At 39.5% G+C, this 25,900-nt stretch overlaps 1 protein-coding gene across 2 annotated transcripts; it reads left to right on the top strand.

Moving 5' to 3' along the window:
• The first annotated feature begins 1,042 nt into the window (after positions 1 to 1,042).
• On the top strand, positions 1,043 to 24,727 carry chas (chascon). 2 transcript variants are annotated; one of them, XM_068302561.1, is made up of 7 exons: positions 1,043 to 1,240; positions 3,575 to 3,754; positions 10,829 to 10,910; positions 14,996 to 15,165; positions 15,234 to 15,548; positions 20,566 to 21,067; positions 21,135 to 24,727. In XM_068302561.1, exons 2-7 carry the CDS (start codon positions 3,686 to 3,688, stop codon positions 24,275 to 24,277), a joined length of 4,281 nt encoding a protein of 1,426 aa, XP_068158662.1. In that variant the 5' UTR covers positions 1,043 to 1,240; positions 3,575 to 3,685; the 3' UTR covers positions 24,278 to 24,727. The 2 variants fall into 2 exon arrangements, with proteins under 2 accessions (XP_068158662.1, XP_068158661.1); XM_068302560.1 differs by lacking the exons at positions 1,043 to 1,240; positions 3,575 to 3,754 and having other exon boundaries at positions 9,608 to 10,910.
• The last annotated feature ends 1,173 nt before the right edge of the window (positions 24,728 to 25,900 follow it).

Below are 25,900 nucleotides of genomic sequence, written 5' to 3'. Positions count from 1 at the left end.
ATAGTATTATATATATGTATATATCTGTGAATCGATATATGTACAATCTGTATGCCCTGACACGTAACGTGTGTCCAAAACAAAAGGCATTTCCGAGTTGATTTGATTTTGGTTTACAAGCCGGAAGAGTATATCAATTGAAAGTTTTGATTCTATTCTGCGAAAATGTCATGAGACACAAACTCAAACAAAAACACACTAAAGCAAAGGGAAGTTGAATAGGTGTGGGCCGAATGCTTCTCTCTCTCTCTCTCCCCTGTCTCTCTCACATGTAGCCGCCAACGCTTTTTGAGCCCGGCCAACATTCCGAAGCGGCTAACCTAACCTTCAATGCGACTTGTGACTCTAAACGTAATATTGTCGCAGCTCAGAGTCAGTCTATAAGTTGGCAATTTGTGATTGGTATTTTTGTTGCCGAAATAGAAGAACCTCAAATACTCTACTTGTGTAGATTAACTCAATTTGTCATTCTTTGAAAATAATATCCTTAAAATATTTATGACATAACCTCAATTTGTTTATTGAAGAAAAAATTTTATATTTTTATCGTCTTCAAAATGACAAGCTAAGCTCATAGGCCCCAAAATATTGGTTAAGAATGTTTTTGGCCAAAGCAACAATAAACGAGGAGAGACCACAAAAGAGAGAGAGAGAGAACGAGAAAAAGAGAGTTATTGGCCCGCTCTCAGTTTTTAAGACCTCACCTTTTAAACTGCTGGCCAGGTTCGGACACAGACCTCTCTCTCTCTATCTCTCTCTGTCTCACTCTCCCTCTCTCGCATTCACTCTCATTCGCTTGATCGGCGCTTGAATGAATGCCCAAGTGGCTAGCAGATGGACCGCAAAAAGCAACAACAAAAACAAAAAGCTTGGCTCCAACTTGCAAATAGAAATACGCTGTAATAGGTATGTGGATGGGAGGAGCGCGTTTAGCGCGGGAAAGGCGGGTGAATGGCGGCGGGGCGTAGTGGAGCAAGTTGCGCGCGCGACAGCAAAAGCAACAGCAGCAGCAGCAACAACAGCCAGCAGGTAGATCAGTTGTGAATCTGGCACAGACGGACGACAACAAACCATTTAAGCTTGGGCTTGATCGCGACGATCGAACAACGAATAATACAAAAACAAAATAAAAGAAAAAATCGAAAAAAAAAAAATAACGTTGGCTTGCTGCCTCCTGTTGCCTTCTTCTGTTTCTCTCCTTGCTCTTCTTCTTTCTTCCTTCTACTCGTTGATCGTATCGGTGTGTATTCATGTGTTTGCCTGCATGTGTGTGCGTGTGTGTGTGTGTGCGAATCGATCTTGTGAATATGAATCAAGTGGAGAAATTACTCAAAACACGCCCTGCACACACACACACACACACACACACAGACTTAAAACGGCTAACTAACTAAAAAAAAAAAAAAAACAGCAACAACAACAAAACCCAAATCATTGATCAATAAATAACTTAACACATGCCTTAAGGATCGTCATCATCTGCGAGGATCAAATTCCATAAAGTGATCATTTGTAATCAATAATTTTCACAATTCCTGATCATTTGCCGCGTGTTTTAGCCAATTTGTGTTCACGTTCATAAGTTCCATTTGAGATATTGGCAACATCTGTTTGACCAGCTGCCCATTATTTGACGGATTGACTTAACGTTAACGCTTACTGATTGAAGTTCGATCGGTTATTTATTTTTTTTTTTTTTTTGTTGTTTTTGTTTTTTGTGTGTGTGTGTGTGTGTGTGTTTGAGTGATCAAGTGTTGATGACCTTGCCAATGGGCCGATCTTCAGTTTTCAGATGGAAAATACTCTGCAAGGTGTTTTTGGCGTTTTGTGTGTAAACCAGAAAGGATAAGGATATCATCGAAATGGCTCAATACCAAATGAACTATAATTTCGAACTAGGCTAATGTCAATTAACTAAACTTTAAAACTAGTTACAGACTAAAAGTTTGATCTCATATGTATGCCCCACTCACATATACTTATGCAAAGCAGAAAGATCACAATTCTATAATATATGGATATATATGCATAGAAATATGTATGGCCATTGTGTGGGTTGTACAACAAAAATAAGAAAAAAAAGCAAAATAAATAAAAAAAAAAACTAAGTAAAGTCGCGCAAATAACTGGCTCATTTCGTCATTTCTCAAACAGCCATCAATATTTGATATATACATATGTAAATCGCAATCCAAATATACATACATGGATCGCCTTGACGTTGTTGTGATGTTTGCTTAGATCACACACACACATCACAAATCCTCCGATTTGATTATTTTTTATTGATCTTTAAGAATCGAGTAACATTTTGTACATTTTTTTTTTTTTTTTTATATGACAATTTTGCTTGATTCTGATTTTGGCTTCAGATTTCACATCACGAAAAAAAAAACCGGGGGCGGCTTTTTAAAAACTCAAATCACCGAAGGCGTCCATCGTTTATATACTTCATTCAAAAAAAATAAAAACAAAAACAAAAAACACAACAAAATTTTTGAAGAGAGAAACCAAAAATTGAAAATCAAATAAAAACACATCAATGCTTGGCCATCAGGTTTTTGAAATGTAACCAAAAACGTAACGTAAACTCATTTTGACCAAATGTGTATTGTGAAAATATTTTCGAGTGGGCAGTTAGTACGGTATCGAGCAACTAACCATCAAGCAAAGTGCTTCAAAAAAGTGTTTCAAAAAAGCAAAAAAAAAAAAACAAAAAAAGAATCAAAGCCAAAGAGTAATTAGTATCTTAATAGATCCAGTTCAGAGAGAGAGAAAGAGAGAGAGCGAGAGAGAGATCGAAAGATTCTTAACTTAACAAATGACATCCAACATTATAATTATTCAACACTCAACACACAGTTGCAATAATTTCCTATATAGTATATACGAAATTCTAGATCATCCAGTTCTGAAACTTGTCATGGCTTAGATCATTGAAATAAAAGTTGTTTAAGCCATATTAATCCTTGTCATTAAATCTCAAGAAAGTTTATAACCAATTTAAACTTCATATCATAGTGAAATAGTTTTTATAATTTAGTCTGCTAGATGACTTTGCAATATTTACAATAGATTTCATCTAAAATATTATAGATACTGTTTGTTTTCCCTTTTTAAACTCCAATTCAGTTATAGAATGTGGCAAACTTTTGATGTCCTTTTTCTTCTTAAACTCTGAAGATCATCTTTGATATCTGTGTAGAGAATATGCGACTAAGAACTACTTTAAACCGTTATATAGTAATGTCAAAAAAAAGTTTTTAATAAAATCATAATCATTACATTTTTAATAACAACTTAACCATTAACTAACAGCTTTTGGTTTTTCTTAATTAGTTGTGCATTTTAAGAGTCCGTTTCCATTTAAAACTCAATAAACTTGAAAATTCCATAACTTTGTGAAAAGTGATCGTAAATTGCATATCTAAAATGAAAAGGCCGTTAAAAAGCTCGTTGTCGCCATCTGTGTAAGCTTTTGCCGTGCCCAGCCAAAAAGTAGGCAACAGATTTCTATAAGTGACCTAGGATCAATGTGAACAAATTGTGAAAATAATTTCTGAAATTTTTGCAGCAACAATAATAACAAAAATAAAAACAAAACCAATAACACATTAAAAACGAAAATTAATAACAAGAAAAGAGAGGCACAGCCTTGCAAGAGGCCCAGGAGGAGAGGCCCGTCATGGCTTTAAGCAAAGCAACAATCAAATCCAAATCAAAACCTGGTGCCAAAGATGAGCAAAACGAACTGGTAAGTACTTGCATACACACACATGTACTCAGCCCCTTATCATCCTCATATGTATGTCTCCAATCCCCCCCCCATGCACATCATCAACCCATAACCATTCATTCAACACTCAACTACTACGTGAACGAACATGTACGTACAACAATGTACAATGTATAACAAATGGTGAAGAGGGGGGAGTGTTTAGTGCTGCTGCTGCTGGCGGTGAATTGATGAGGGTGGGGTGGGGGGTACCGAAAAAAATAAACTTCAGGTGTAACAATCTAACGGTGCAGCGGCGTCAGCCAAAGCCAGCCAGCAGCTTGAAGCTTCAGCTTGGAATACCGCCAAACGTCGCAGTCAGTCGTCGTCGCGCCATCGACCACGCCGCTTGAGCCCGAGTCGCGATCGTCGGTAGTTCGCTTCAATTGTTTTTTCGTTGTTGTAGTTGTTGCCTTCCTGTTTTTCCCAACCCCAACCCCCTCGACTTACTTACTTCTTCTTCTCCAGTTGAATTTATTTTTTTTTTTTTTAGTGTGTGCTTAGTTTTTTGCTGTTGCGGTGGCGCTTAATTAAATATTATTTAAACTATTGCATTTTGTTGTTTGCAAATGTTGATTGTCTAAATTGTGTGACAACGAGAACGAGCGCACACACAGCAGAGACACCTATACATTTGCAGTCGGTGTATGTGTGTGTGTGTGTGATGTAGGTCTGTTTTTGTTGTTGCATGTGCAACATTTGCTCTAGCTTCAAGTGTCTTTTGTACGTGCAAAAAAATTAATCATTAGCTTAACGTTTTGTTGTTGTCTTGACATTTGCTTGTTGTTGTTGTTGTTGTTGTTGTTGGTTTGAAAGTATGCTATTTTGTATGACGTAATAATAATATTTTAAATTGCCAACATACATAGGACTTTGAATCAAAATTTGAAAATATCAATTACCCCCCGCCACAACCTTAAAATACATACATACATCACATCACTCAAACTCCTTTTTGACCTGAAAAATACACAGAGAGAAAAAATAAAGTGCAAATTGCTTGAAAATATTCATGCTAAAGTGCTGAGAACGTCAATCCTTTTTGTGTATAAATTTTCAAATGTTATCCTTTTCGTATTCACTATAAAACCTCTTTGTTGCAGTAGAATGATAGCTGCAATCTCTAGAGATGTGGCCTGCACTGTGTATAGATGTAGTCCTTTATTAGTTCTTCTTGAATAATGGGAACTGAGATAAAACGATGATTTTGGCAAAGAAAATCTGCTTCAATACGATTCAAAAACCTTAGTAAGGATCTGCCTTTTTGTTTTGGGGATGGGGGGAATTCAACTCTCAGAGATTAGTCACTGGGAATGCATCTCAAGAAGTCAAGTGAGAATCATCCATGGAGAATCTTTCTTAAACCTTCTTACTATCTCGTTAGTTAGGTGCTTAATGTTGCAAGAAAACAATAAACTATAATTTGGCAAGCTGTTCCTAGTTTTTCATAGCTTAGTGAGTTATAATTCGCAACTAGTTTCAGCCTTTAAATTGTGGTCTGGTATGACAGTACAGTTTTAGAGTCATTAGCAATGACTGCGAGTGGGAGAACAAATGATCTCAAGGCTATTTCAACATGGGTCTTATAAAACTAAGATAAGGTTTCATTATTTATCAAGGTTTCATCTATTTTTATTCGATTTTTACTTACTTAAAAGAAAAATGTAAACAAAAAATGAAGGATCATCATCAAAATGGTATTTCTCTCAGTGGACTTTTGCTGCTACTTCTTCTTCTTCTCCTCCTCCTCAGCCGAATTAAATATTTTCCCACCAATAGCAAAATAAAAGAAAAAGAAAAAAAAAAAAAAAAATCCAAATCCAAAAGCCATGAGAAAAAAAAAAAAATACATTCATATAACAAATCATAGACTGCACATACAAAGTGGACACGCTGCCAGCCGGTGCACTGAAGGCAAGTGGTGCTGGTGGTGTTGGTGGGTGGGTAGGAGGAGTGGGGGGTTAGGTGGCAGCACCCACTACAAAGGCACTGGCTGTTATTGTTGTTGTTGCTGTATGTGTGGCAAAAAAAAAAAAAGAGTTTTGCTTTTTTGAGTTGTTTATTTTGTTGTTTAGCTTCATATTGCTGCTAATGCCTTTTTGTTGTTGTTGTTGTTGTTGCACTTATTGTTATAATGGCAACAAAAAAGTTATCTTTGGGCTAACCATAACCAACTCAGAAATTGACCCTTGTGGGCTAAAAATTCTTCAAATAAGTCAAAAAATATGACCAAATTCATAATGTCAGGAGTTAAGGAGTTCATTGGACTTAAGGCTTCACGCGAAACATGACAGATCCTTAAGGAGAGAAGCTCAAAGGTTGTAGAGAACTTTCTTTTGGTTTGGCCTAATTTAACAATAACAATATTTCTATATAACAATAAAGAGGAGATGACAAACCAGTTAACTAGTCTACAATCAGCAAACTTGCCTAAAGAACTCTAGCCATTCATTGACCAAGTGTCGAATCCTTAGGGAAGACATTTACCCTATTGCATTGCACCACTGAAACCAATAAATTTTCATTCCAAAAAGTCGAATTTTCCTCCATTGCCATATTAGGCCTAAAAACCTTTCATGGCCAATTAAAAGAGTTTTTAAAAATTTTAATTATTTCAAGAAATATTTGTCCAAATTCTAATATCCAATTGATTAGTTTGTAATAAACTTTGATGACCCAAATTTATTAATTTTTTGTTGTTGTTTGTTTTCTTTAGTTTATTTCTCATCTGTACAAATCACTTGACGTTCTCTTCTTATCGTTGATCTCACAAATAAAAACTTGTTGTTACACATTCTGGTAGCAGAAGAAGTTAATTGATTTGTCGATCAACTTCCTCTTTGTTGATTGCTTCTTCCTATGCGAAAGAAAGTTAAAGTTGGGAAATTCAAATGGAATAGAAAGTGACTCTAAAGTGTAAAAGATTTCCCATGTCACTAAAAAAGCTGTCTTTAGGATCAGAGGAAACTAGCGGATATTAAAGAATATTAACATAAGACTTTACTTTAATTTACTTTTAGATAACTAAATTTTAGAGATTTTCTGTTGTGTTTTTGAGATGTCCACGTTTTCGGTTAAAAATCACTTCGAAAACCAAACTGCCATAGATTTGTGGCCCGCACTGTAAGATGTAATTGATTTCTTTCTTTCAAATCTGTTCTCATGAGGATAATTATTAGATTGGGTTATGGAACATCAATGAGGGGTTGCATTTTTTTTAGCCCAAAACGAATTAAGAGCCAAACAACTTTACTTTACTCAGCTTGGAGCCTTTTCCCATTCTAAATTAGGCTTGAGTTTTCGCCCTACATATGTATGTATATGTATGTATCCAGCAACTTTTGGCAAAGTTAAGTTCCCTCACATGGCAGAACTATTCGAAAAACTACTTTGTCAAACCACAAACCTTTCCATTATACCCAATGGAACTAACTATTCAGTATTGCTTGAACCATGCAATATATTCCTGCTAATTAATCGAGTTAGGCCCAACTTAAAGTGGCCAACAGACATAGCCGAGTTGGGCTATTTAAAATTCTGGTTGTATATTGATTTTACCCTCTTACTGCTTGCCCCTTTTCCCCCCTTTATGAACGAGCAAAAATAGTTTTTCCACAAATTGAAAGAAAAACTAAAGTTTTTTTTTTTTTTTTTTTGGTCGTAGCAACAATTCAATGTCTTTGTATGGCCAAAAGGCGTGAATTAGCTCCAACAACAACAGCAACAACAACAACCACCATCAACATCTCGTCGAGTTAACGTGTTGCGAGTTGGCTTAAAGGGTAAGGTGCAGAGTCGGGAGAGAGAGAGAGAAACGTGGTTGGGTGAGAGGGCGGTTGTCATGAATCAGGAGGGGATTATATAGATACGTATATGTCTCGTAGTCGCCGTCGTCGTCGTCGTCGTCGTTGACCAAGTGCGTGACTTGTGGGCACGGCCCCCGTCGTTAAATTTAAACGCCTTCTGGTTGCTGTTGTTGCTACTTTTGGGTCAAGTAAAAGGCAATGCAATTGTTTTTTTTTTTTTTTTTTGGAGTTGCTATTGGATGTTGTTTATTTTGGTTTTTTGCTTTCTGGGAATTGTCAAAGTTTGCCAATTTGATTGAGAATAAGATTTTGTTCAATAGGGTGGATGACTCATGACAGTCTACCCACCCCACTCCCCTCCCAGTCGGCAGAGTTAACCACCTCACAAATGTCTCTCTCTCTTGTTGCCTTTCACCATAATTCATAATTCATTTTATGGAATATTTGTTTGCATATATGCCATAATTGGTAGTAAGTAGTATAATCCTCCTCCTCGTACTCCTCCTGCTGCTGCTACTGCTTCTTCTTCTTCTTCTTCATTGACTTGGATCAATACATAGATATGTCTCATAGCATTTCCATTTGGCCGATTATGATGATGACCATCATATCAAACGATCATTAGCCATTTTAGCCATGTTTAAATAATTAAACCGGAAACAATTACAAAAATGGCCAAATTGCTGCAACTACAACAACAACAGCAACTCACACACAATTAATGATTATGTCCAATGGTCACTCAATACATCGTCGCTGACGTCATTTCCAATTGTCAGTGACCAAGTCTGTGAGTTTCAGTCTGAATCCGAGTTTAGCGTACAAATTGAACAACCAAATCGATCAACCACAGCCGGCAAAAACAAACCGGCAAATAGCAACAACAATAACACAAACAATGGCGACAGTTTGAAAAATTTATTATACAATTACAACAACAACAACAACAACAATTTAAAACATTATCAATTCAAGAATCGTTTTTCAAACAAACAACAACCACAAATTAGTGTGGAGATCCATCTATTTGGTGTTCCGGTAACATTGAGTATATAGTCATATGGATGAGACTGTATAGTAGAGAGAAAGAGAGACACAAAGAAAGAGAGACAGAGAGAGAGAGATAGAGAGAACTTACAACTGAATCCATCTGTAATTCAAAAAATTGATTTAGTTACTTCAATTAAGTATAGATTCTGTTTATTCCTTTTCGAAGCAGAAGATATATATTTTCATCGAAATATATATGAACTCGACATTGATCAGAGAGGTAGATAAATGCTTCGATTTCCAAACAAATCAATTTCTTTCTTTCTTTGGGTTAGATTTGTACAGGAAATGCATACATAAGACCATAGAAGGATCTAGGACTGTAAAATGGGGAAAATTTCGCCCCTTAAAGTAGGCAATAAGCAGCCCAGAAATGTGTGATTTGAAGCAGTCAAAGAACTTTTGGATTGTACTGTGCGTAGAAATAACAATCTTCAAAGCAAACATACTTAAAGTTATTAATTTGTTAAAAAATACTGAATATCCTATTGCATATTGCCTACTTCAAGGGGCGAATTACCGCCTATGTGTAAGATATTTGAAGGGTTTTTCATTTGTTAGGATTTTATTTAAGTTATTTCACTTTCCCCAAACAAGAAAGAGAAAAACTTAACACCCATTTTTGAGGCTGTTGTTGAATGTATGTTAGTTTTCTTTTTGGTCACAGGCCAAACAGGCAAACAGAAGAAATAGAAGAAAAGAAAGAAAAATAGGGAAACCTTATTATGACTTTTTGGTTTTTTTTTTTTTTTGTTTGTTTGCTTGCTGGTTTGGTCGGTGGTTTGCCCAAAACTGCTGACCTTTGGCCGCATTTTGACTTGGCGGCAGTTTTCAGTTTGTTTTCCATTTCACTGAGCCAAGATGACGATGATGATGATGATGATAATGAGGTATGCCTTGAACTATGCACGTTGCCCTTTTAGCGTTTGTTTTCTTGTCTCGTCTCGTCTCGAGAAGTGCATTTGCCTTTTTGCTTTTGTTTTGTTTTGTCTTCTGACCGAATTGTGTAATCCATATAAAGTAATGGCCAAGTGGGGAGGGGCTTAGGGCATAATTCTAGAGAATCGTCATACATTTATGGGCCAATTTCCACATTTAATGGGGTTACTACCACTCGTTCACTCAATTGAATAAAGAACTGGGCTAGTCGAGTCGAGAGGGTTTCTTTTTGGCTGGAGAAGGAGAAACTGTTACTTTTTTCGTACGCTTCAAGGGGTTTTGGTTCTTCCTCTTGCCACAGTTGATGGATCTATTTTGTAGTTTTGTCTCAGCAAACGGTTTCCCAAACATCACTTGATAATAAACGCGCGCTTGAAATAATTTTTTGGGTTTTTTTTTACCATATCCAAGGGAATGCCCCTCGGTGTAGTTGAGTACGAGATCGTTTGGTAGATCGCGTGTCGCTTGGAAATGCATTATCCGATTCGTTGCAGTGAAAGTGCAAAAAAATCAAATCACCTTATTAGACTGAAGCCAAAGGAGCTGAAACTGGGCGTGGGGCAGAGGCAGAGGCAGAAACAGAGGCAGATGTAGTCGACGCCGCCGATAGCCAGATGATCGAATGGTGGTGATCCTCCTACTGTCGCCATGCACATGCAGCAGCCGCAGCAGCATCAGCAGTCACATCCAACAACAACAGCAACACCACCAACCAGCACCACAAACAGATTTAGCATTAGATTCAACCACCAATTCACAACAAGAACATGGCTGCTCTTCCTCCTCCTCCATCAGTAATGTGTCCTCTTCGGCTTCCACGGGTGATACGGCCATTCCGGCCAGTTATCTACGACAACAACAATTGCAATACCAACGACAACGACAACAATTTAACCATACCCAATCCGGACGACCTAGTCATAGTCATAGCTATCAAACAGCACTGCCGCCACGAGCATCTGCCACAGGACCAGCACCACCACCAGCTGGTGCAACGACAACCACAGCGAACGCTGTCCCCAAGCCACCTCGCATTCATGCAACATCCTTTGCTGCTGCTCCATCTCCGCGCATCTTTCGCATCTATACACAATCTCTGCCACTGCCACCCGCCAACTATAATAATAATAATAATAATAATAATACTAATAATAACAATATCAATACCGCCACCTCCGCCACCGCCACCACCACCACCACCACTGACTATGTGCGTCACGTGACCCGCGTTAATTTCTACGACATTGATACTTCGCAGGTCGAATTCGAGCCCAAAGATGATGAGGAGAGCAACGAGGCAACGTCAACCAATTGCGATACAGAAGCTATTACCAAAGAAGGTGAGTGATCCCTTATCAAGTGATGCCCTCCTCCTCCTAATCCTAAAAAGATTCAGTCAGAAGTAATCAAAGGACAAACATGGGTATATCCTTGTTTTCTAATCCTATCGGGATTCTCTGATTCTTCTTGACTCTTGATTCCTCGATCAGTTTCTAGAAAAACTAGAATATCGTTAAGTAAGACAGAATTTAGTTTGTATCTTAAATTTCCTTTTTTATTTTCCATTACTTTATTAAATGTTGCTTTTTTAATTGTCGGTTATATAATTATTTGCATAAGCTATTAATAATCTATAGAACTTTTAGGGGCTAATGATATAGTCAAAGTGTAAAACTATAGACAGAGAACCTGTCTTTGGCTATTAGTTTGCCGACAATTAGATAGATATGTACAAAGATTGCAACTATGAAATCATAGAGCCATACACTGACAGAAAATTGATTCAATTCTACCAACAATAGTTACCAAAGATAACAAAAGTAGTTAACTCGAATTCGTTAGAATGGAATATCTAGATATTCGAGTTAACTACTTTTATCTAACTATCTACATAGCTTAGATTGCGCTAACTAGTAGAAATAAAAGCTCTCGTTAATTGCTACTCGTTGCTTAGAGTGTTCCCCGAGTTCCTTGCTAACGATGCAACGAGTTGTAACGAGAGCTACTCGCTGCACGTTTAAGAATCATTCTTGTCAAGTATTGCAACGAGTGCTACTCGTTAAAAGAGCTCGCTATTACCATTCAGAGTTCTCTGTTTCCAGTTGAGGCCTTGATAGAAAATTAACGAGTATTTCGTGTTATTGAATTTCAATTTTACTAAGCAACAGCACATTGCATTTGTTTCATTTCATTTCTCACGTGTAGTGACAACAATGGAACAGGTTTTGAGATCTCTTTCCAGATACTAGCATCTCGAGAACACGTCATTGCTGCCACGTTCGATTGCTCATAGAATGATCATTAAATGGTTGCATAATTGCATTATTCAATATGCTCAATCATCAATAGATTTGTCACTCATGATGGAATGTGAGGATTCTTCCTGAAATTGGGGGAAAGTGAATCGAATTGTATGGATATGATGTGGAATGGGAATGGGTTGGGAGTTATATGTTATGAATATGAATTACTTGCAAATTACTTTTGAAAATTTATTTCTTTTCTTTAACAATTCATCATATGAAAATTCCTTGCATAGGTATACATAAGTAGTAGACTTTCCCGGCACTTGGAGTAGGAAATCATAGAAAGTTTTTGATTTAATTATGTGATTAACATGGCATAAAGCTGCTCCCCAAATGCTGCAGCTACAAAAATGTACTTACAAAAGAAATAAGTGTAAAAAATAACAAAAAATTAGAAATAACAAGCAGCTACAAGGCATTCATTCAAAAACAAAAGCAGCAAGGGGGGAGGGGGATGGGAGAGAGAGAGGCAAACAAAATGCAAATGCATAGAGGGAGAGAAAACAAAAAAAAAAATAACAAAACACGAAAAATATGATGATGGGTGGAGGGAGCTGAGAAAATGTTTCAAGCTCAAAAATTTCCCACGTTAGCAAATCATTAAAAATCAACTTCCAGAGCCTCGAGACAACGAGACAAGAGATTTGCAAAAGTGTTTTTTTATTTTTCCATTTTCTGTTTTTGCCCCACAACTTTTCTATCCTTTTTGGACGCCCCTCGCGCTCACCCTTCGTGAAAATGTCGGCAACAAGTGCAATGCAAAGTTGACAGAATCTGTTAACATGGCCATAATTGATGCCACAATTAGCTTGTTTGTGTCTGAGTGTGTGTGTGTGTGTGATGTAATGCAATCTCTTTGCATATCGATTGAGTAAATCGAACATTCAAGTGGCAATGCTGATGGTGGTGGGCGTGGCTCGTACATAAATTACCATTAACATCATCTAAGCAGGGCCAAGACAACAACAAGACAAGCCAGTCCCGAAGCAAGTCAAGTCAAGTCACCTCAGACCAGGCCAATGTGCAATCGATCGAAGCGAACAATGAAAAATGAAAATGAAAACCAAACCGAGTTTAAAACAACAACAACAAACACACACACACACAAGATCTTAGGGCCAAGTTAAGACGATCTCTTCTCTATACCCTTTAAAACTTTACTTTTATTTTATAAAATTCTAAATATTTAAAACAAATATTCAAGTCCTTGCTAAGAATTAGTGCCGGATAAGGATCTCTTTTAACCGATTTTCGAAAGTCCTTTTAATGCCTTCAATCTAAAAGTATTGTAATTTTTTGACTTCATTTTGATTTGATTGGAAATCGTTTGGAAATTGATAAGAGAGCAGATTGATTGATTTCTTTCTGTAAATACATATATCTTGAAATATTTACTTACAATAGCTTAGTAGCTGCTAAGAATGCTAAACTAAATGCACTTTTCGAAACCTACCTACCTACCTGGGTTCAGATTTTCTTTCATATAGATAGAGATTCTTTCACAATGTGTGAAATGTGGGGAATACTTTTCGGCTAGAGTGTAACTGTGTATAACGAGAATGCAAAAATTGCAAGCGATCTGCATTGATCCTCTCCATCTTGATTTCCATTTCCCATTTCTCGATCTTTGTTGTTTGTTTATTTAATTATTATTGCCGCTATTATTGTTGTTATTTATGAAGTGCTTGACTGATCTGGACAATTGGCATTGCAGCAATGCGGATATATGTACATAAATATTGCACAAATGATAAACAGTCTGTCAGTCTGTTGGCCAGGCCAATACTACTCGCATGTATCCATAAAACAATGGCGGGGAGGGGGAGTAGAGACCTGTGAGACCTTTCTTTAGGTCTACAGTGCAGCAACTTGTAGATGGAAGTTCCCTTCCTTTCTTCAAGAAAACTTTTAATGGCAATGTTTGAAAGGATTTGTTTTAGTCAAGAAGGGTTTAAGGGTTTAGGACATTTTAAAGGTATGTCCTTTGATCGATACACTGAATAACAAAACGTCATTCACATGGTTGTAAATCTGGAGAGATTCCTTCTTTGTTAAGTACTTATAGTCAGAAAAAGTTGCCACAAAAGTTTCTTTTGGAGGTTCTCCCTCAGTCCACATGGCACTTAATCCACATATGGTTAGATTCCATTAGATTTCGAAGGGGATCTACATAAATTGCACAACGGATTCATTATATTTCATTTCTCATTTTCTTCCTTGTAGTCACATTTTGTTGATTAACTTGAGGTAATACTGTAGCCAGTAGTAGTTCAGTTCAATTGCAAACTGCCCAATGGACGATTGTTGCTACTGCTGCAGCAGCAATTGCAGTCTCAATATTTGTAGGTAGAGCAAAGTGGCGTCGGATGCCAGACGATGACGACGATGGCGACGGCGTCTCTCGTATCGCAAACTGCTAATGCAGATAGATTATGTAAGCGACCTTTAATGGTCCAGCGATTTCAGTGCAGTCGGAGTTAAAGCACCCAGACTTAGAGTCAGACTCCATGGCTGTATCTATGTATGTATCTCAGAGACTAGAGTGAAGTCTGGTCTGGTTCGTTTTTCATTCAGTTAGAGCTGCTGCAAAAAGAAAATCTCTGCAAAACGCTTAGCCAGTTGTCGGATGTCCGTGTGCTTGCAGGTTGCCCAACAAACATACAAACACACACACACAACAACTGCATACAGTTAGATTAGGAGAGAGACTAAGACCAAGTTGGACTTTAGTTACGTAATTGGGCGATCGCTGAAGCGCTTCGTTTCTTATATCTTTTTCCTGCTTCTTTTTCTTTTTCCATTTCTGTACTGAAACTGCATGCAAATGAGTTGTTTGCCCAAGAGATCTTATCTCTGGCCAAGTGAGAAAAGTTCAAATAACTTAACGGTAAAATAAGAGAAAAGGAATCTTTAAACTCACTTATATATACATATATATATATATCCTTTTCAATTCGATTCGAAACGCTTTCAATTTGAATTCGAGTCATTGTTAAAGAGTTCCAAAAACTATTTCATTTTTTTTTCATAGTCAACTTTTAGGCGAGGCTTAAAAGTGATGTGTGCTTTCAAATGAGCTTTTAAGTCATGTTTAAATTTGTTTCGTCTTTTCTTTACAGAGGAATGGATCACGAAACGAAAAACAGAGCTTACAACAACCAGACAGATTGAGACACGAGTGAAACGACAAGTGAAGCTACAAGATGGCAAGGTCATTGAGGATTCGGGTCCCATAGTGTCGACAAATACAACCGAGGACACTGATAAACAGGAGACGGAGACAACAGAAGTAAATAATTATACGAAATCTTCTTCGCTTTCACTCAAATTCTAATGGTTTTGTTTTGTTTTTCTTAGAAACGTGATTTAGGTCTGCCCGATGATTTGAATGGGAATGCTCAGCTTATTGATGTTGCGGCTTTAGAGGCTGGCGCCGTTAATGAGCAAGAGTTGGCCCAATTGCAAGAGACCTTTGGCCCGCCAAGTGGTCCTGTTGGTCCTGCTGGTGGTCCTGCTGCTGGTGGTTTGGGTAAATTGGTTAAGCGCATGGTACCACGACCTGTTGATGGCCTAGTGCGTCAGGTGGATGATAAACGTGTCATTTCGCATGAGGAAATCAAGGACTATCACGAAACGGAGGACGTCAAGCATTTGGGTGACTTTACCGATGAGGTAAGAACATTTTCTTTCAAATTCGTATTCCATTGACATCTTTAAAGTTGCCTCAGCTGAAATGTTGGAGGATAAACAAGTATCCCCACCCCACCATATGCATATGAGTGCATATTTAATGCAGTTAAGCAGCTTCTTCTCCTCTCCACTTGATAAAATCCTGATGGCGCCCTTGCTTACACACACACACATACATATGTTTGTATGTATGTATATCCCTATCTCTCCAAAAGTAATTCTTAACACTTGGCTTAGGCTCTTCTCTCTCTCTCTCGCTCGCTCTATCTTTCTCCTCTCGCTCTTGACTATCCTCTAAACAAAAGCAGAAGAGCGCCCACCACACAATACAAGAAAGACTTAAGACCAAGCCGGACCGGTTGCAAGAGAGACACCAACCAAACACAGGGCCGGTTCATGCTAATATAAAATAAATGCTTTATGAGCTAGTGGGGCGGGGCTAATGGTGGGGGGGCACAACCAGGGCCATCTTTTTAACCAAAGTAATATGTAATATGAGAAAGGAGTTTTGTTAGCGAGAAATAAATTGTTATAAATAACTGAAAATCAATTCGGCGTGAAAAGCAGCAACAGCAACAACAGCAGCAGCTAACCCGCCGCCACTGGACGCACAACCACCACTACTGTTGTTGTTGTTGTTGTTACTTTGTCTTTTTAAGCTCATTCGAAAGTTATTGGAGCTCTGACTCTGGCTCTGGCTGCATCCATCCCAAGCTGAAGCCAAGATCAGTCGCCGCTGAGCGAGCGCCGAGAAGACAACTACAAACTCAACTCGTTTCTCACAGACTTTGCGTATTGTTGTTGTTGTTGTTTTTCGGTTTTGTTATTTTGTTCGGTTGCTGCTGTTGCTGCTGCTGTTGCCGTTGTTGTTGTTTTTAATATTTTCCTTCTTTTTTTTCGGTTTTCGGTTTTTTTTGCATACGCGTTACCGTTTCGTTTGCCGCCGCTGCTGCTGCTGCTACTTCTTATTGTTGTTGTTGTTGTTATAACTATTGCTGCTGTTGTAGCTGTTGTTGTAGCTGTTCTGTCTCTTGTTGTTGTTGTTGTTGCTGTTGTTATTATTATTGTTGTTGTTATCGCATAATCGCATTGGCAAAAAGCAAAAAAAAAAAAAAATAAAACCAATCGTAATCGAATCACGGTTATCGTATATACAATACATATATATATATATATATACTTACGATATGATTATGGATAGGAAAAGCCTTGATTTATTGGCTGCTTTTCTGTGTGTTTCTTAACTTGGCTCGTTCGTTCGTTCCGTTTTTTTGTTGGTTTTTTGTTCGTGTGTTAATTCGATTTCGCGTTTTAAGCTGTGATTTAGTTTCGTTCTCTGTCGTTCGCACACTTTTTCGGTATTCAGTGTAAACGGTCCTCGAAATTTTTGAAAAAATTATTCAAATTTCTTCAACTTTATATCGTCGTGATTCCAAGCAAGTGAGTGTAAATATATACATATATATCTATATAGTTTATTATATTTTGTTCTTTTGTTTTGGAGATCATTTAAGATTATAGAAAAAGAAACTTAATTAAAAGTTATGGGCAAATTTTTAATTCCTGTAGGGTTAACAAGGCATACATACACATATTACCCACACATACAGGAAGAGTGAGATAGAGAGAGAGACAGGGAGAGAGAGAGGGCACTCTCCCAGTTAATGTACCCACTCTGTCTGTCTTTGTGGTTGTTGTATATAGGCAGCTGCTGGCCCCCAAAGACCTGTTCTGAGCCCAGTTTAATCAATAGCCAACTGCTGCTTGGGTTTGGATTTTGCTGCCTGTTGCTGCCTGCTGCCTGCTGCCGCTTGACTTGCTCCTTGGTTTTGGATTCTAGGCGTGTCTGAGGCAGGTCCATGAACCTAGCTTAAACACACACACACACACACATTCATAAAGAAAGAAGTGCTTACCTACCGGGGGGAGGTAAAATATAAAGTGAGGTGAACCAAGTTAAGATGAGGTGAAGTAAGGTTAGGTTAAGGGGCACATTAATTTTGTCTATGCCACATTCGAAGAAGTTTTTTTTTTTTTTTGGTTTTTCTATTTCTTACTTGTAGAAAGACAAGAGAACGACCAGAAGACAACAAAAACAAAAAAAAAAAGTGTTTGGAATTCGAATTTAAATTTTTGGTACTTCTCGCTTTTGCCTACTGCATATGTAAGTGTATTTGTGTGTGTGTGTGTGTGTGTGAGTGGGAAACTTGTTTAGAGTCTTTGTCGTCGTTGTCTAGGTACAGGTAGAGATAGAGATAGAGAAGTATGGGCTGAGGTGCCCACATGGTTAAAATAAAGCCACATGCTTAAGTCTAATCAGCAAATGCCAATCAGTTACTTGGAGTCTAACTGGGCCTCCAATGTTGGCTCCACGCAACGGAAACCAACATGAAAGAAGGAAGCGAAAAAATTGAAAATAACTAAAAACCAAACCACCAACAAGATCTGGACTCGCAACGGGGCGTTGGTTGTATGAGCTGTCTACCGCCCCACAAAACAGAAAAAACCGATCTCCATACCCTCAGAGATGGCCACTCCATTCGTCATCTCATCACAATGCATCTCATCTGATGTTTCTGATGGCGTTGGCGTTCCCTTTTACCAAATTATAATTATAATCATAATCGATCAAGATCTGGCTAGAGAGCTACCAAGGCAAACTGGTACACCAGAAAAACCCCTTAACCACTAACCGACCACTCGATCGAAAACGATGCGATCCTAACCACCACCACCATCAGCACCAGCACCACCACCTAACCACCCGCTGCTGTTGTTGCTGTTGGACATTCGCAACATTCGCTCATTTCTCTTTTTGTCTGCGATTTTATTATGGTTTCTTTTTATTTTGGTTTTTCTGTTTTTGGCCACTTGGCATGCCAAGCAGTCAAGCTAACAGTAGGCAACATTTGAATACTTGAATGCGATTTACCAAGCGATGGCCGTTGGCCATGTTGGCTGTTGGCCAGGCCAGTGGAGAAGTACCTACACGAAAAGTACCTACACACATACTTCACTTTGGTATTTCATATAAGTAGACATATGTATATGTGAGTGAGTGTGTATGTGTATTTAGTTTGCTACCAAGGCAAGGGGGCAATAAGCGAATCATGCGAGCAGATAAATCAAAACATGACATCAAAATGTTGATTTGATTTTTATTTTTCTCTTTGCTTTTCTCTTTGATCAACATTTTGGTACCCTTTCAAAGGTCATGGCGAAAATAGAATTCCAATTATAGAGCATTCAGCTACATAATAACGTATACGTTTTAGTTTAGTTAATAAATCAGTTGGCCGGTTGCTTTGGCTAATTACAAAACTATAAAACTTTTATTGAGTTTGTAAAGTTTTGGCCTTTCTTTTTGTTCTCTTCTAGATGTTGTTTCATTACTCTTTCTCCCTTTTTCTCCGTATATCTTCCAGTTCTTGTCTGCCATACAGAAACTTGATCCTTAGAAAGTGTTGGGGAAACCGTGGAAAAATATAGAATTATATGATCAATCGGTTTAGCACAGCTTCTAATAACTACTTTTTCTATTTTTCGCCTAAATAGTTGTTGTCTAGCTGTCACACACTGCGTATACGTTTAAAGATGCAAAGTTATAGAAACCAATGATGCTGCAGGATAAATCGGTTTATCGTGGTTTACGTTAAAGTTTCTTATAATATTCACCCTTTCACCAAACAGTTACATATGTATGTATGTACATATGTATTATCTAGCTGTCACACCCTGCGTATACGTTTTAACAGTGATCCGTAAAAAACTTTGCGAAAAACGTTGAAAAATTATAAATTTTTAGATGATGGCGTAGAATAAAACGGTTCATTGGGGTAAACATTATGGATTTTTGTAAAGTTTTTGCCAAATATTGATTATCTAGCAGTCACACACTGCGTATACGTTATACGTATTGGTAAATCGATGACTGCTCCCCATAATTGAGATGGCAATCCAAACAATATTTTGACCAATGTCAATTCTCTTCTCTCCCTTCTCTCTCGCTCATTGTCAACTCATTATAAAAACCTTCAACTCTGCGTCATCGTCAGCGTCATCACAATATTAATCATTGATCTTCAAATGGCGCCAACTCGATTATGGCCCGCCGTTGCCGTTGGATTCAGTGATTAATCAGCAGAGACTAAAGACAGAAAACAGAAATCGGCAATAAAAAGCATCACATACACACACATACATATGTAAATATCGTTAACGAATTCATGTCCATCGATCAGATTGGATCTTTTGCCAATTGCCTAGAGGAGAGCCAACAAAAACAAAAAAAATGCGGGGGGAATAGATGAGATGGAATGGCATGGGATGGGGGTTATCAACATTGTTATTGTTGTTGCTCTCGGCATTCAAGTTTCAAGCAGCAACAACAAAAACAAAAAAAAAAAACACTTTCTACGCGCGATACCGTTAAACAAGGTCGACAACAGCAGCAGCAGCGACTAAGATGATGATGACTACGCGTCGGCAATGTTGACAGCGATGCCGAAGTCGACGTAGACGTAGACGTAAATTGTGGACGTGTTTTGTTTTGTTTTGTTTTGTTTGCAGCTCAAAATCTTCAGGAGAAGATGAGTCGTTCGTTGTCGAGTGGTCAGCCAGGCATGCTTATGCCTGCGCAACTGCAATGCGACCTTGAGATGTCTATTCTTCTTTAGCTTTTCGTTTTTTTCCTTTTTGCATTCTGGTACCGTTAACTCAATGACGTTCCCCTTCAAGTAACTGGAATTTTGAATTCATACACACACACACGCGTGTGTATGGGTGTGAATGTGTAGTTACTGGTCTTGCTCTGAATACGAATAGTGCTAGGAGAGTAAAAGGGAGTAGAAACGGGATAGCAAACCATGTGCAGTCATTGCATCAAACTCTGTGATGCAAGAGTCCCCACCCCCTTCACCACCTTTGCAAAACACATCCATCATCATCTTCTTTAGGGAAGTCAGAGTACAATTACCAAATCCAACTTCTTCTATTGCAGACCTACGTGAACGCTGTACGCGACGGTGTTGAAGATCTTGAGGCCGCACTCTGTTCACCGGAGAGCCAACGGGCTTTGGTACCACTGTGCCCAAAGGTGATAGCCAATCGAAGTAAGTCGAGAAAAACCATCGATTCGGAGGACACACAGAAACGTTGTCTGGCCCAAGAGGATGGGACATTGGTAACCGAAAGCAAACAGACAACCGAACACGAGCTTATTGTTGACGACGAACTGCCAGAGGAGGAAGCGGAGAAAGCGAATGCTTTGTTGGGCGAACAGGTGACAACAACGGCATCGAATCAACGTTATTTCAAACAGCGTGACGAGCAGCATGTGGATGTGGTAGCCAACGGCAAGCTGGTATCCACCGAAATGCGTTACGCTGCCGAGACAACGCAAATGGATAAGGACGGTGGCGATCTGGAGCGGCCCGGTGATTGGGATAGTCTGTCGGCACGGATGCGCAAACTGCGGCGCTCTCAACAGCAGCAGCAGAAGGGTTAGTCCACACACACACACACGCACACTCCTTTTTGATCTAACCCGTTTTCTTTTCCCATTTTTAGAGGTGGCCCTGCTGGCCGATCGAAAAGATGCCCTAACCAAGAGACCCCTGGACTTTGATCGCGAGGAAGAGACACGCAAGGGTGAGACTATGAAATGGTTAGAATCCCATTTCGGTAGTGAGTCCACTGCATCAAATGATTCCCGTGACGATGTCGACGCCGAAGCCGATGTGGAGCCAACAAAGAAGAGTTATTTCAATGTGACCATCAAATCGCAAAGTCAACCCAATTATGTGTCAGCCAGTCAACAGCAACCACATCATCATCATCATCATCATCATCCTCAGACCTTGCCACGTAGTGCCGAAAGGGAGAGAGATCGTGAGCGTGAAAGAGTTACCCCCCTGGCCACAGCTGCCACATTGGAGCGCAAAGCTCCATCCTCAGGGGGAGCAGCGGGAGCCGGAGCACCAGCGGGTCGTTCCAAGTATTTCCAGGGTATATCAAATTGGTCGGACCGTAAGGAGATCGGGGCATCGACAGCCAATCACTTCTCGTCACAAGCCTTTCGTGAGGACCTCCAGGAGACAGTCCGTCGCAATGGTCTCAAGAACAGCAACAAGAACACTAAGCCAAGTGGTGGCCCGGGTAGTTCTGGTTCCATAAAACCTGGTGGCGGATCGGTGAACAACAATCACGAAGTCCTGGCCAAGGACAGTTATGTCAGTCGTGAGGATATTCTGCAGCAGAAACGTCAGAGTCTCTCCTCACAGTTTCTGGCACGATCAATGCGTGGTTCACGCGATGCTCTCGATGATCTAGAGGCCATACCGGGACCCGGTCCTGGACCGAACCAACTGCGCTCAAATCAAAGTGAAGAAGCTTCGTACAAGAGATCGGCCTATCGTCAGAATATCGTCAATAGCAACAACACTCACATGAATGGTAATGGACAGCCCTCAATCAATGGGGTCGGGAGTAATCCATTGAATGGCCTTAGAGGTAAGAGCTACGAGCCGTCACCCCCGCCACCTCCGCCATCTGCTGCTACTCCCGCTGCCATGGAGTACTCAGGTAATGGCAGCAATAACAGACCTACAGTTCCACAGCGTCGACGTGCCATTGAAAAGAAATTGGGCGAGCAAAGCTCCAATCTTATCCACGCTCATGCCCCTTCGAGGAGTGCAAGTGGCCTGGTGCCCACTTCCTCAGTAAGTCAATTGGAGCCACCGCCTGACTACTCGCCACCACCACGTAGCCGCAGTCGTTCATCTTCGCCACAGGTGGATTATCCGATGACACGACCTCCGCCAGAGCCATCTTCCTCGAGGGAAATGCCACCCAGCTCAACCATGACGCTTAGCCGCAAGCAGCAGCAGCGAACTCGATTTGCTCCAACCTCAAGCTATCCGCCAGTCTCCAGCACAGGTACTCTACGACCTGGGAACGGTACCACATCCGCCTCCACCTCAAATCTATCCGCCCTGAGTGGCAGTAAGCCCAGTCGCATGGGTCAGGTGATTGGCAACTCATTGCGCAAACTGGTCAGCAAAATACGTTCAGCCAGTGCCGAGAGGAAATTTCGCATGAAATCAGCTTCGAATAAATCCCGCGAACAATCGCCTAGTCCGGGTACAGGAGGCAATCCGTTTGGAGTCGACGGCAACGGAATGACCACATATCAGCAATATAATGTCATTGATGGTCATATCGGTGGTGGTGGTGGAACTCGACACCACAGTAGCAATGACTCCGAAGACTCGACAAGTGACAATCAGCGCCGTCGCGGGGAGAGGGAGCGGCTGGATAGAGTTGAGCGTCAACCACTTAAGCCAGAATCTCAGAGTTCGGGTCGTCTAAACTTCAAGAGAGCCGAATCAGCTGATCCCCAATTGCAATTGAGTCCACGTCAACGTTATTATCTGGGCGAAGATCCGTATTCTAGTTCATTGTACGGCAAAGAGAATATCTACGAGCGTCGTCCCCGTCAACGCTACGATCAGAACCGGGAGCATGGAGAGCAACGTGACGATGACTTTTACGAGACATCGCGAGGACCAGCGCCACCGCCACCGCCTCCCGTGACCAGCAGTCATACGCTTGGACGCTATCAGAAGCATGGCCAACGTTTCAGTGGCTCCACGCCCAATCTCAACCTGCATCAGGACTATCGCTCAGCTCAGACCTTGCCACGTAAGTTGCACGAACAGCGTAAGCAACCGCTTGCACCACCACCACCAACGAATAGAGTAATGAATGGGATGAACTCCACCAACTATGTCCAAGCGTCAGGTAATCCGGGTTCGGCTTCAGGTCCAGTCTCAATACAGACAGGACCACGCTCAATCGGATCGGGGGTTGTGCCATCTGTACCAACGGGTCCGGCCAAACCAGCACGCACTTATGCCAAGGTCTTGAATCGTAGCAAAAGCTTCAATGTCCATGGCATGAATGGCGGCAATGATCCTAGTCCCATTTATATTGAGAAGCTAACACGGAACAATTATCCAAGTAATGGCTATCAGATCAGTGGTGGTAGTAGTAGACCTGACCCAGCACCGGGTCTGGCCCAATCATCGGCCTACAAGTCTCAGCCGCATCTATTTTCCAGCGGCAAGGATAACTCATTGAAGAGCGGCCTGAAGAGTCCATCGATTGTCAATCTGATTAGTCGCAGTCAAAAGGATTTGACCAAAATAGCTGGCAACGATGATGAACAGGATGATCTATCGCTGACCTATCATCATCCGCATGAAACAGAAAGCAAAAAGCAATTATATTTGAGGGGCTTGCATCAACAGGCACCGGATCTGTATCGCGTCTTGCATGGCCATGAGGAGGATCAACATCATCAACAGTACGGCAGATCGCCTGCTCCTGGTCCACCCACCAAATATCCATTGCAGCCAAAGTATTCGCTTGATTCGCGTTCATCAGCACCAGCTGTAGAACTGAACAAGGATACGGCCAGCATTGTGCGGCGGAGCAGTGAAGTGGACTCCAAACGGCTTATCTATGCAGATGAGCCAGTAGTCCATCATCATAATCATCATCATCATCAACAACAACAACAACATCATCATCATCATCCGCATGTACAGCATCATTTACAGCATTCCCAGCAGCAGCAACATCTTCCACATCATCAACATTTGCGTCGTGGCTCAGGAGCCACTATTATTGAGTTGCGTAATCGCAAGTGATTCTTCGTCTTCTCGTCTTGGTCTTCTTTTGTTTCTCCCCCCTCACTTTGTTTTTCTTTTTTTTTCTTTGTTTTTGCTCTTGGGCCCGGCTTTAATTTCATTTGACAAGCAGCAAATAAAAATGAAAGGCCAAACGGAATGGATATTTCTTTCAAATGGATGCCGTGAAACCCTCAAAATTCAATCCTATCCACCACATCCTTCCGATTATTTCTGAAGTAATGCAATACTATTTTTTTTTGTCCATCGTTTTACTTAACTTTATGTTTGTATTATTATTTTTTTTTTTTATGTATGTAATAATCTTAACTCTTGTTGTATAGATACCAAGTTAAATGGATAAACTAACTAAACTTAATAACTAATATTAATTTTTTAATATATAATACAATAAATACTTATACGATTGTACAATTTTTGATTAATAAACAAATTCCAATTAAAAAAAAGTAATAATAAAGTGCCAAATTCAGTGAATGAAGACAAGAAAATCAAGCAAAAAAAAAAGAGCAACTAATTAAGGGGTGGAAATGTGGCCAAAGGACTCATTTAGGTTTGGTTATAGATGAAAACACACAAAATACTTAACTTAATGTCCTTTTTAGTTTGTTAAAGTCATATTTTTATGCCTTTATTAACATATTTGTCCAAGATAAAGCAAAAAATGTATAATCATCTCGTGAGTTTTTCCCTCATACTAGATAGGGAAGCGATATGTGTTGCATACTTTTAGGCAGATGGTTTTAGGTCTTTATCGTTGTAGCATAAGACATTGTTACTTTTTTCAAATACTTGGTGAAAATGAATTATTTTTTAATTGCCAACTGTTTGATATAACCAAATGCCTTGAACGTAAGAAATAAGTTTTCAAAATCGGTTAGAAATTTGTCAAAAAAGAAGGTAAATAAGTAGAATTGACAAAAAGAACTTTTGTTAACCTGTAACTTTATGAGTTTTTCTAGGTTTTGAATGCCATGCACCCAGAGTATGGAATGGTATATCAAAGTCGCCAAAATGTAACAAAAGAAAAGGCAGAAGAAAAGAGAAGAGAATTCTTGATCCAGTGACGGGACAAATCAATGGAAAGAAGTTTTTTGATTGCCCCACCTCAATTGGCGATTTCCTCCATCAAAATGATTAGTTAGATCCACCACACCACTAACTCGTTGTCTTGCCCCACAGAAGGAAATAGAGACACCACAGTTTGTAAAATTCCAAATATGCACAATATGTTGTCTGAACATTTTGACCTTTTCATACTTAAATCATTTGCAATAGATTTAATTAACGCTCAAAGGAATCCAAAGTTCAGTAAAGACTTACATGCATATAGTTTTCATTTATTGGTTAATTTGGGAAACGCGAAAAGTTGTTAAATCACATTTGGCACGGATTAAGCTTGGTAGTAAAAGTAATGAGACTGATTCTCATCACAGCAATAAAGCCAAGACGAAGTATGTATACACTATAACTATAAGAATTTATTCAGCTAAATGAATTTTTAGGAAACTTAAAGAAACTATTATGATCCAATTGATTGATAGATCTTGATCACAGGCATGATCATCGTATGCATTATAAATTATGTTTATGAATGAATCTGTGAAACCCATTGCCAATGTC

Source organism: Drosophila tropicalis, unplaced genomic scaffold, assembly GCF_018151085.1.
Source record: "Drosophila tropicalis isolate 14030-0801.00 unplaced genomic scaffold, ASM1815108v1 contig_158, whole genome shotgun sequence".
In the NCBI taxonomy this organism is placed as follows: domain Eukaryota; kingdom Metazoa; phylum Arthropoda; class Insecta; order Diptera; family Drosophilidae; genus Drosophila; species Drosophila tropicalis.
Note: the sequence above shows the minus strand (reverse complement) of the source record. Positions and strands in the feature narration are given on the sequence as shown.

What these genes read in the sequence shown, in the direction of transcription:
- chas (XM_068302560.1), top strand. Translation starts at nt 10,193, where the DNA reads ATGGTGGTGATCCTCCTACTGTCGCCATGCACATGCAGCAGCCGCAGC. An exon ending in TGGGTGACTTTACCGATGAG is followed by an intron (nt 15,549 to 20,565) that starts GTAAGAACATTT and finishes CTTCTATTGCAG; the next exon opens with ACCTACGTGAACGCTGTACG. An exon ending in TCAACAGCAGCAGCAGAAGG is followed by an intron (nt 21,068 to 21,134) that starts GTTAGTCCACAC and finishes TCCCATTTTTAG; the next exon opens with AGGTGGCCCTGCTGGCCGAT.